General features: G+C 44.1%; 1 protein-coding gene across 2 annotated transcripts in view; it reads left to right on the top strand.

The window, feature by feature from the left end:
• BMPR1A (bone morphogenetic protein receptor type 1A) overlaps positions 1 to 12944 on the top strand; it is a 172426-nt gene that overhangs the window by 77178 nt on the left and 82304 nt on the right. For both annotated transcript variants that reach the window (XM_084635589.1, XM_084635590.1), the window contains one exon: positions 4102 to 4316. In XM_084635589.1, the coding sequence (XP_084491715.1) occupies positions 4250 to 4316 (67 nt within the window). In that variant the 5' untranslated portion in view covers positions 4102 to 4249. The remainder of the gene's footprint in view (positions 1 to 4101; positions 4317 to 12944) is intronic.

The following is a 12944-nucleotide window of genomic DNA, read 5'->3' as shown; positions in this document are numbered from 1 at the left end:
GTTTATTTAAGATACTTATTTAAGGTGGAATACTAGTAGATGTGGTGTGGCATGTTTTTACAAACTATGGTAATTTTTATGACACTTGACTTCAGCAATCTCCTGTGAAATTTTTCCTGAGAAGTGGAGTGAGACCACATTTTTTGTGTGTGCAAATTACAGCACCGTTGGGATAGCAGAGTGCAGGATAGTAAGACCCTACTGTGCGTATTATACCTTGCAAACCTCCATAAAGAAATAACACTTCAAAAAATAATTAAACAGTACGTACCAGGTTACCCTACTTACTAGAACTTGAGAAGAAGTCATGACTCATTTTACCCTTTTGCATTAAATAGAAACTTAGCTGACTCGTTCATTTAAGTATTTTATTAAGAGTTGAAATTTCTAGACTTTTCCTTCTTTCTCCTGAAAATTTAACAACACAGAAAGTGACCAGATTCATATTTAATACTGCTATATTGATGTTTCATAATTACAAAGTTGCTTTTTTATGGATTCCCAGACATACCAATGTTTAATTTAAAAATGATTTCAAAGAATGAATATTTTTGTTTTTATATTGCTTAAAACTTACACTAAAGATAGTAATTAAAGTGTGTTATAGTTTTTCAGAATATTTGCATAGTGTATTATGTAAAGAGTATACACCAACATTTCTCAGAGTAGCAGCCATGTTAGTCTGTATCCGCAAAAGAAAAGGAGGACTTGTGGCACCTTAGAGACTAACAAATTTATTTGAGCATAAGCTTTCATGGGCTACAGCTCACTTCATCGGATGCATTCAGTGGAAAATACAGTGGGGAGATTTGTATACACAGAGAACATGAAACAATGGGTGTTACCATACCCACTGTAACGAGAGTGATCAGGTAAGGTGAGCTATTACCAGCAGGAGAGTCCATGGGGCAGAGGGGGGAGTGGGGACCTTTTGTAGTGATAATCAAGGTGGGCCATTTCCAGCAGTTGACAAGAACATCTGAGGAACAGTGGGGTGTAGGTGGGGAATAAACATGGGGAAATAGTTTTACTTTGTGTAATGACCCATCCACTCCCAGTCTTTATTCAAGCCTAAGTTAATTGTATCCAGTTTGCAAATTAATTCCAATTCAGCAGTCTCTCATTGGAGTCTGTTTTTGAAGTTTTTTTGTTGAAGAATTGCCACTTTTAGGTCTGTAATCGAGTGACCAAAGAGATTGAAGTGTTTTCCGACTGGTTTTTGAATGTTATAATTCTTGACATCTGATCGTGTCCATTTATTCTTTTACGTAGAGACTGTCCGGTTTGGTCAATGTACATGGCAGAGAGGCATTGCTGGCACATGATGGCATATATCACCTTGGTAGATGTGCAGGTGAACGAGCCTCTGATAGGGCCTAATCACATCAGCCACACTATGATGGTGTCCCCTGAATACATATGTGGACACAGTTGGCAGCGGGTTTTGTTGCAAGAATAGGTTCCTGGGTTAGTGGTTCTGTTGTGTGGTGTGTGGTTGCTGGTGAGTATTTGCTTCAGGTTGGGGGGCTGTCTGTAAGCAAGGACTGGCCTGTCTCCCAAGATCTGTGAGAGTGATGGGTCGTCCTTCAGGATAGGTTGTAGATCCTTGATGATGCATTGGAGAGGTTTTAGTTGGGGGCTGAAGGTGACGGCTAGTGGCGTTCTGTTATTTTCTTCGTTGGGCCTGTCCCGTAGTAGGTAACTTCTGGGTACTCTTCTGGCTCTGTCAAACTGTTTCTTCACTTCAGCAGGTGGGTATTGTAGTTGTAAGAACACTTGATAGAGATCTTGTAGGTGTTTGTCTGTGTCTGAGGGGTTGGAGCAAATGCGGTTGTATTGTAGAGCTTGGCTGTAGACAATAGATCATGTGGTGTGGTCTGGATGAAAGCTGGAGGCATGTAGGTAGGCATAGCGGTCAGTAGGTTTCTGGTATAGGGTGGTGTTTATGTGACCATTTCTTATTAGCACCGTAGTGTCCAGGAAGTGGACCTCTTGTGTGGACTGGTCCAGGCTGAGGTTGATGGTGGGATGGAAATTGAGTACCTCTCCAACGCATCATCAAGGATCTACAACCTATCCTGAAGGACAACCCATCACAGATCTTGGGAGACAGGCCAGCCTTGCTTACAGACAGCGCCCCAACCTGAAGCAAATACTCACCAGCAACCACACAACCCCCCGCTGTTCCTCAGACGTTCTTGTCAACTGCTGGAAATGGCCCACCTTGATTATCACTACAAAAGGTTCCCCCCACCCCCGCTCTCCTGCTGGTAATAGCTCACCTTACCTGATCACTCTCATTACAGTGTGTATGGTAACACCCATTGTTTCATGTTCTCTGTGTATACAAATCTCCCCACTGTATTTTCCACTGAATGCATCCGATGAAGTGAGCTGTAGCTCATGAAAGCTTATGCTCAAATAAATTTGTTAGTCTCTAAGGTGCCACAAGTCCTCCTTTTCTTTTTACCAACATTTCTGTTGTTACTTTTAAAATATGGAAGTGTGTCCTGTGAAGCCTTATTAATAATAGCAAAAATATCATTGCATGGTATGTTGCAGTTAGGGACTTCCCCAGTGTTTTATGGCTTTGTGGCTCATTAGCCACAAATATATTCTTCCTCTGCAGGAATTCTGTCAGTTTCTTGTGATGAAGCCTCTTTGTTACTTCATAAGAAGTCACAGATGTGTGAAAAGTAGGCCACAGGTCGAAGGCTGCATGCCCCCTACCCCTACAAATTGAAAGTGACAGACACCTCCCTGCTCTGCCACTAATTTGCCTCCATGTTAAATGCCTCTGAAGCACTAATTAAAATGAAAACTTCTTGAGTCCTACCAACAGACTGATTGAGTTATTTATGGTGGAAGTGGTCACCATCGGTAATTGCAGCACATCCTTGAACAAATAGAAATTTTTGCACTCAAGAATAGCGCCAGGCTGACAGGGGTCATAGAGTTCAAGCCCACTGAAACAAGAGGCCAAAGAAAGGCAAAATCAGTGTTCTGTTCATCTTAATACAAAATCTCCTTTGTCTTGGTTAACTGCTTAGGTGTCCGAGTTGCTTTTTAGTCCTTTGAGACCTAATTATGCTTCCTTTAACTAATCACCATAAAAACTTCATTAGGGAATAATGTGACTACTACTGCTGAATTTTAATTTAACCATGATACTTGTCTACTGTGGTCCTGAAAAGGTGACTTTTAAATTTGACAGTCTTGCCTATTTCTTTTCAATGAATGAACAGATTATAATTTTTTAAAACTTTTTAGCCAAGTGCACATCCATGTAACAGCCATGATTTTTCAGTGGAGGCTTACTGTCCGCACAAAACTGCTCATGGGAAGCCAGGAAGATACTAATGTTCTAAGATGGGGTTAGAGAGCATATTAATAATTGATTTCACTGGTGTTGCATGCTGGAATGCAGCATCTTTTTCAAAAAGAGGGCACAGATACTACATTAGATGTTTCTTAGAGCCTGAATGTAAAATTAAACTCACTAAATATATTTTTAAGATTAACTTTTTAAGTAGTCTTGTACAGTACGCCTAACTTGACATAGTAAAAATAAATGGTTAAGTTGACTTCCTTGCCATGAAATTATATTTTTCATTGACATGCTGGCCGCTCTTTATGCTTTTTCTCAAGTGTGATGGCAGAATGTACTGTGATTTTGTTGCAGTAGAGACCTGGAAAATTATAGATAAAAGTTCTTGCTCACAGTTTAGTAGTATAATAGGAATAAATTATAATAGGTGTCAATATAACCATTTTAAAACACGATTTACACACTAATTTATTCAACAGCATGATACCAATATGTGAGCCTGAATTACAGTCATCTGTTGTGGGCTAATAATCTTGATATGCATTTGAACCACATGTTGTATTCCCAAGTATTTTGTCATGTAGCTTGAATAGTAAATCTTATGATAATTAAAACTAGCATTTATGTTGGGGCTAATGCATCTTAATGAATGTATTCAGTAGGCTAGTTGTATTGTGTCCACTGAAAACATTTTCTGCCTTTTTTTTCATCTTTCAGAAGGCTTGGAGGAATTTTAAACATTTGCTTAACACCTTAATTTCACTTTCTTTCAGGAGACAAGTGGGAATATTTATTAAATCATCACTACTGTCAGCCACCAAATCTCATTAGGCTTCACTGAACAAACCAAGTTTAAAATTTGTCAAGCAGCAGGACCAGTTGCTAAGGGTGACAGTGCACGGGAAGGATTAAAAGTGAACAATGACTCAACTGAAACTATACGTCAGATTACTAGGAGCCTATCTGTTCATCAGTCTTCATATTCAAGGTAAATTCATATTCATTTAAATAATCTCATTGTTTTTTAATAATCTTTCATTTGGAGTGGCTGTAAATTCCAGTGGTTTTATGATATGGGTCCTGTTCAAATATCTGAATGTACAGTACTGTTCTTTTACGAGAGTAAAGATTGTGTGGCTAATCAGTTGCACGTTTGTGTTAGAAGATTGTGAGGGAGTAAATTTAGTAATGAGTGTTTAAATTGATTTAAATGTTAGGTCTTTTCTATCTCTCTTTCTCAGTGTGCATGAGTGAATCTCACTAATTGTGATTGATATCATGTCTGCATAAAAGGGATGACTTTATTTATATTTCCTTACGCAAATGTGAATAACTTGTATTTTCTTTTTGGATCTGATATCATGGGCATGTATAGATGTTACTGTGGACAAGTGATCAGTCAGCCTCAAACTGTCCAAAGAAGTACGCAGAATTGCTGATGACAATCCATGGTACAAATTATGAAAGTGTGAAAATCATGTTCTGAACATATGCAGTAGTTTTCTGCTAAGTTAATTACATATGCGCATCACTACTTACCCTGAGAGCTCCAAATTAGCACTTCTAAGTGTTTTGGGAAACTAGGGTGTGTTGGTAAATAGGAGTACTTGTGGCACCTTAAAGACTAACCAATTTATTTGAGCATAAGCTTTCGTGAGCTACAGCTTGCGAATACAGACTAACACGGCTGTTACTCTGAAGCCTTGGTAAATAGGATCTTCCTGTTGCTTTCCTTGTGGAAAAAGCTCCCTAGCCTAAGGGAATATGTAAACGACTGGGAACCAGGAGGGCTGCTTGTACTCTATTTGCAGCACTTCACAACCCTTACTTTGAGTGGTCTGTTACTACAGCCTTGATGGCTGAAGTCTGGAAGTTGCAGTTTAGCATAGAAATACTTATTGAGTGGTAGTTCATGGCCTTGTTGAAGCAGGGGAACTGCTTTTCATTTGCGCAAGCTGTAAGCCTTTGGAAATTAAGTACTGTGCATGTACATCAGTGTTTCTGTTACGTTTCAGAGCACACGTAAGAGAAGATGTGCTATATGTCCATCCACTAATGGGCAAGGAGAAATCTTCTATTGAGAGGAGGAGACCTATACCATCAGTTTCTTCAAAATTTGAGCTTTCATTCAAAACCAAAAACCTGGAAAATTGTAGTTTTATGAAAAAAGAAAAGGAGAACTTGTGGCACCTTAGAGACTAACAGATTTATTTGAGCATAAGCTTTCGTGAGCTACAGCTCACTTCATTGGATGCATTCAGTGGAAAATGCAGGTTGCAGAGGAGTTCACAAACATACACAGGGCATACCCGAGTAGAGTTCTTTCCTAAGTCTACAGACTGCTCCAGTACCACTGCATTGATTATAGCTTTGCCAAACAGCTGTGCAGTTAACAGGACTCTAGACAGTTTGACTGCTATTATTTAGTGCATATATGTAAACAGGTTAGCAGCTTCTTGCCAGACACACATCAATCACTACTTGATGTCATATGGATGGCTCAGTTTTATTTTTAGATGTCACTTGAGCTGCTTATTCTTCATGAGTAAGAGCCCTCCAGAAATGGAATTAGATGTAAAGGGAAAATTATTTTGTAGTTCTCCAGGTGATGGGTCTTCTCTGTAACTTGAAGTCTTCAAATCATGATTTGAGGACTTCAGTAACTGAGCTAGAGGTTAGGGGGTCTATTACAGGAGTGGGAGGGTGAGGTTCTGTGGCCTGCAATGTGCAGAAAGTCAAAGTAGATGACTGGTGCCTGTGCCCTGGATGCCCCTGTGCCGTCCGACCTGAGGGCATCAAGGGCAGAGAGGTCTCTGCTGTCCCTCACTTTCTTCTGAATTCCTTTGGTGGTGAGACAGCTCCCCCTGTCTGATTCTCTGCACACATTATGACTTTGCTACTCTTTTATATAGTTAGGTTAATATAGGTTTTTCAGGGTTTTTTTTAATAGTGGTAGGCGTGACACGCACCCCAAGTTCTTCGCAGTTATATTGTTGTGATCTGATTAAGATATAATTATGATGTATTTTATGCAAGATAAGTGATGCAGGGTGTCGTTGGAGAGGTTGTGATTTGCTGAATGTGATTGTCCTATTTGTATGTGTGTATCTTCTTTGTATCTGAGGTTATGAATATTGACTATGTATCTGTATTTCAGGTATAGTTGCACCTGGGTGGTGCCCACTGGACAGGATGCTTTCAATCTGGATGGTGGGTGGGGAAGGGCCTGTTCAGAGCAGTGGGCCATTGGGAAAAAAACAGAGGGTCTTGGGGGGAGGCTTGTCTCCTACCTGGGGAGTCTTCCTGAGAGCGCTACAGAAAGCCTCCAAGTGATGGCTGCTGTGACTCTGCAGGAACATGTGATGAGACCACATGTCTCTGGACTCCCATCTTGGGATGTCAGTGTTTTTCCATGGACCAGTCTGGGAACCAAGTTTTGGGAACAAAAGGTTCCCACCATATGCAAAGGCTGTCTAGGGCAGGGAGTGACATCATCTGGTGTTCTTCACTCCCCACCCAGGAAGACTCCTGGAAACACCTGAGCAGCGAAGACTGAACTGGGGGAAGTGCTGAACCCAGGCTAAAGGGATTTTTAGCCTGTGAATAAAACAGCTGGCTTTGCAGCTTGGAACCCCCAAGTGCAGCTTGCCCCTTAAGAATCTGCAGCCTGCTTGTATAATCTTTTAGGTTGAGAATCTGATATTCATATTAAATCTATTTAGTTTATTAAGTTTAGTTTGCATTTTTGTTTATTTGCTAGGTAATCTGCTTTGATCTGTTTGCTTTCACTTACAATCACTTAAAATCTGTCCTTTGTAGTTAATAAACTTGTTTTTGCTTTATCTAAACAAGTGAGCTGAAGCCCAACAGTCTCCGAGGAGAGACTTTAACAAGGGTAAAGGATCTCCTGCGAGATCTTTACCCTCTGTATTGACAGCACAGAAGGCAGGCGTCTCAGGCTGTCACAAAGCCTCAGCCGCGGCTCCCGCAGAGGCAGGAACCTGACCTGTGCCGGGAAGGCTTCTGCGGCACCGAGCACTTGAGTGCTAAAAATAGCCACGGTGCGGACCACGTGCTCTGCTCAGGTGCCGACAAGAACGTCAGCACCGACCCCCTCTGGGCTAAAAATAGCTGCTGTGCAGGTTGCATGCTCTGCTCCGCTGCCAACAAGAACTTTGGCACCAACCCCCTCCAGGCTAAAAATAGCTGTGGTGCTGACTGCGCGCTCTGCCTCAGTGCTGGGAAGAACGTTGGCATCAAACCTGCCTCCAGCACCAGCAGTGGACCCCCTGCAGGGCTCCTCCACACGCCCTGAGGCACCAGTGAGGCTTTCAATTGACAATGCGCTAGAGCACAGTTCAAGCTAAGCACAGCCCAGGGAGCAGGAGCAACAGTTTCTCACTCAAGATGACCTCAGTACCACCTGAGCCTAACTCCCTGCTCCTGGATACGCAGGGCTCATTTTTTGAACAGCCGCTCTCCGCACCTGAACTGGCTACCTTTACTGATAGCGAACCTGATGTACAGCAGAAGGCGGAGTTCTCCCCACCTGCTTCTCCTCCTCCACCGGAATCTTTTCCGCCTCAAGTCACGGCTCACAACCACCAGTCTTAGTTTCCCTACTGTACCCCTCCATAGACAGCACTGGGTTCTCCTACCTTATGCCTTGGCCTCAGTGGTACCCTTGGCCACATCCTCCTACCACTCACCCTCAGACCTCTTCTACCGAACCACTACCTCCTTCTGTGCCTCAGTCTCCAGCTCCATCCACTTCTAGGGTGCCTGAACCCCTCCTGAGAACATGAGCTGTGGACCATATCCTAACTTACTGACCCTTGGCTCTCCATCAGCTCCAGACGGAGCCCTCTTCCCTCTGCCTCCACAGAACATGGACGACTGTAAACAATTTCAAGAACTTTTCCAGAGGGTGACACTCAGTCAAGACATCCCCTTAGAAGAGGTTCAGGAAACACAACATAGGCTCCTCAGAATCCTTCAACCCTCTGTGCCCTCAAAGATCGCGCTCCCCATAAATGAGGCACTCTTGGAGCCAGCTGACACACTCTGGCAAACTCCAGCTTCTTTATTACCAACTTGCAAAAGGTTGAACGTAAATACTATGTTCCCGCTAAGGATGCTGACTTCCTATTTTCTCATCCACAACCGAACTCTCTTGTCATAGATGTAGTTGCACAACGGACAAAACAGCCGCAATACAAGGACCTTAAACGCCTTGACGTCTTCGGTCGCAAGGTTTACACGTCCTCCACTCTACAATAAACTTTTCGAATTTGCCTCCTACATTCCAGAGGATATGAGATCAGACTTTAAATCAATCCTGGTTGAGGGCCAATTAATTTCCAGAACGGCCCTACAAGCAGCTCTGCTACTGCAACTACTGTGGTTAAATGCAGATCTTCATGGCTCTCTGCATCTGGCATCCCTAAAGATCTGAAGACCAAAGTGGAGGACCTCCCCTTTGATAAGGATAAACTTTTCTCCAAAAAACCTGATGAACTCCTCCACACCATGAAAGATTCTAGAGCAACACTGCGCACCCTGGCATTCACCCATCTTTTCCCAGGAGGCAACAATACCAACCCTACCAAAGACTACGCACACAACAGCATTATCGGCCTCAACCCAAATCATACGACATAACTAGGAGTCGCACTAGACCCCCTTAGCACAGACAAAATCAAGCTCAAGCAGCCACCTCCCACCCACTGGGGAATAAACAACAATTTTGAAATATTGGTCAAGGGTCTGCAGGACACCCCCTTGAATCCACCGCCTACTTGCCCGTTTGGCCACCGCCTCCAGAGTTTCCAACATGCCTGGCAGTGGATTACACAGGACCGCTGGGTCTTTGAAAGAGTTCAGTCCGGTTACTCTATCCCCTTTATATCCTACCTTTCCCCCTTTCCTGTCCCTTTTAAGGGACCCCTCTCACGAGCACTTACTTCGCGTAGAAGTGGCTCACCTTCTACAACTAGGCACAGTGGAAACTGCCAACACAAGATCAAGGGAAAGGGTTCTACTCCTATTACTTTCTGATTCAGAAAAAGACCGGGGGATGGAGGCCTATACTGGACCTATGCCGACTGAATAAATTCATGAGGATACAAAAATTCAAGATGATCACACTGGGCACAGTAATTCCTGCACTGGATCAAGGAGACAGGTTCACAGCCCCCTACCTACAGAACACTTACTTTCATATACCAATTCATCCAGCTCACAGACACTTCCTATGATTCACAATCGGTCACGACCATTTTCAATACAGAGTTCTTCTTTTCGGACTCTCCACAGCACTGAGAGTCTTTTCCAAGACTCTAGCCATGGTCGTGGTTCACCTCCACAGACATGGAATCACGCTTTTTCCCTACCTGGACGATTGCCTCATCAAGGGCAACTTCTGTGGCGAGACACTTCAAGCTACCCATTTCGCCATCTCCCTCTTTCACAGCCTAGGCCTCCAAATAAACTTCCAGAAATCCACCCTGACACCTACACAACAGATGGAGTTAATTGGAGCTCATCTGGACTCAATCTGAAGCAGAGCCTCACTCCCAAATCACTGATTCCTCACTATCACAGCTGATATGCACGCTCTCTGTTGGTCCCAGGACACAGGCAAAAATCTGCCTACAGCTCCTTGGTTACATGGCAACCACCAATTTTGTGGTCCAGCATGCCAGGCTATAAATAAGATGTCTTCAGGGCTGGCTCAACTCCAACTTCAAAGCCAACAGACACACCTTAGGGATGCTGCTAACTCCTCCTCCCAGTGTTCTAGCTTCCCTACACTGGTGGACAAGACCAGAAAACTGGTCTGGGGAGTGCATCTAGGAGGACACAGGGCACAAGGCCAATGGTCCACATCAGAGACGCGCCTACACATAAATCTCTTAGAGCTCAGAGCAGTGCGACGAGCATGCCTTCACTTTCTTCCTTTCATAAAGAACAAATCTTTTCAGGTCTTAACAGACAACATAGCATGTATGGTTTACATCAACAGACTAGGGAGAGCCCGATCACATTCCCTATGCGTGGAAGCCATCTGACTATGGAATTGGTGCACACAACATCAAATACAAATCATTGCCTCATAACTACCTGGCTGCCACAATACTACTGCTGATGCACTCAGCAGGCACTTCTTGACAGAACGCAAATGGGAACTGCACCCTGCAGTATTTCAACAGCTCTTCTCCCTCTGGGGCAACCCATCAATAGACCTCTTTGCCACAACCCAGAATTGAAAATATTGCCTGTTTTGCTCCAGAGTGGGACTCAGGACTGCATCCCTAGGAGACGTGTTCCTCATCCCATGGAACATCTCTCTTCTGTATGCCTTCCCACCAATCCCTCTGCTACACAGGGTTCTTCGGAAGATCATAGACAATAATGCGTGGGTCATACTTATTGCCCCGGCTTGGCCCAAACAGTCGTAGTATCCTTACCTAATCCGCATGTCCTCCCATCATCCATGGACTCTCCCACCATAAAACGATTTCTCACAGGCCTACAAAATCTCTACCCTGAAATTTACCCAATGGCAACTACATGGAATCTTAACCTCGTTCTTCACGGTCTCATGAAACCCCTCCACTCGAGCCCTTGGCTACCTTGTCTCTTCTTCATATGTCCATGAAGGTAGCTTTCTTAATTGCAATAACATCAGCAAGGAGAGTTGGTGAAATAAGCGCCCTGATGGCCTATCCTCCCTACACAACCTTCTCCAAAGACAGAGTCACTCTGAGACCACATCCTAAATTTCTCCCTAAGGTGGTATCCACCTTCTACCTTAACCAACCAATATACGTACCTATTTTCTATCTAAACCTCATGAGACTCTGAAAGAGGCAACCCTGCATACTCTCGATGTCAGGCAAGCAATTGCCTTTTATTTAGACAGGACTGAGCCACTCTGTAAGTCCCCACGACTCTTTGTCTCCATTACCGAAAGATCGAAAGGTGCGGCTATCTCTAAGCAACGTCTGTCCAAGTGGATCTCTAACTGCATCAGATGCTGTTACAGTACTCATTATATTCAACCACCTGAAGGCATTTGAACTCATTCCACTCGAGCTATGTCGACATCCATTGCCTTTCTACATAACGTACCCTTTCCTGACATCTCTAAAGCGGCTACATGGTCCTCTGAACACGTTTGCCAAACTCTCTGCTATCACGCAAGATACCACGACAGACACCATAGTAGGCCATACAGTACTGTCTACAGTACTCACTGCCGCATCTTCAAAGTCCCACCGAGCATGGTGGGTACTGCTACACATTCACCTAGAGTGGAGCACCCACAGGGACAGCACTCGAAGAAGAAGAGAAAGTTATTCACCTTGCAGTAACTGAAGTTCTTCGAGATGTGTCCCCCTGTGGGTGTTCCACTCCCCACCCTCCTCCCCTCTACTTTGGAGTACTAGTATTCTATACCCTAGTGCTCTGTTCCCCCTCGCCCCCAGCCTGGCCCCATGGGCTCCCTCTCCCCCGCTCACTCACATGTCACTTCACATGGAGAGAAAGTTTCTCTCCTGGCCCCGAGGAGCCCTGCCCCTGCCAGAGACTGAAGGGTGCGGGCAGGGAGGGTCAGAGAGACTCAGCTTCGCTCCACCAGTGATGGTTTGCACTGCTCCGGGCTCCTTGGGGGCGGGGTGGGGGGGTGGAGCCGGAGCCCTCAGCCAACCGGCTGAGGAGTGAATGGGTGGAGGGGAGGGGCCAGCAGGGCGGGATCTGGGAGAAGCCTGCTGGCCCAGTGCTGGGGAGGGGACAGAGAAAAGGAGTCTGCGCTACAGCCAAGTGAAGTCCCGCCACAGCCACCGAGGGGAAGCCCTGAGCCCCTTGCGGCGGCGCCCCCCTGACTAGACTAGGGAATCCAGGAGTTGCCACTATAAAAATAAACCCATGGGTTCTTGCAGGGGGGAGAGTCTTTTGACCACTGCAGATTTCAGCTTACAGTGCTGTTTAAAGCAAGGAAACCCCAAAGAGGAAGTTGTTGATGTGATTGTTAAAGACAGACATCCTTTTTTGCACATTAACTATTTCCTATATGGCTTAACTAGAATAGTTTTATTGCCAAAGAAGTAGAACCCTAGTTCCACAATTTCACAGTGCAGAGACTGAAGATTTTAGAAAAGGTGCTGTCGTATTTTGTCACTCATTCTCCCATTGTTATAAAAATGTGCCCTCTGCTGAAATTTTGCACAGAAGAACATCATTCTCTTTTTATTCGCCTGTTAAAAAATTAAGTTTGGCTATTTAAATTTTAAAACAAAATTTAAAAAATAAGTTGAAAGTTTAACTCTTACCTGCTGATCCTTGCTCCAAAAGAACAGGGCAGCTATCCATATGACTGTCTTCAGAGATCACATGCCTGGTACTTGAGATGTCACTGGAAGGGGGATGTTATGCTAAATTTGTCAGACTTCAGAAAGCAGTAAAATAATTAACACTTTTTTACACTCCAAGAAGATGAAGATGTTTTTAAAAGGGAACGTGCTGACATATAAGCATGTTACCTAGAGCAAAATCCACATAACAGTGTATGTTAAATCATTGCTGTCCTCAACCTTGGTATTAGGTAGAAAACTGG

The sequence above is a fragment of the Lepidochelys olivacea genome (genome assembly GCF_965140295.1).
Source record: "Lepidochelys olivacea isolate rLepOli2 genome assembly, chromosome: 7".
Taxonomy (NCBI): Eukaryota; Metazoa; Chordata; order Testudines; family Cheloniidae; genus Lepidochelys; species Lepidochelys olivacea.
Note: the sequence above shows the minus strand (reverse complement) of the source record. Positions and strands in the feature narration are given on the sequence as shown.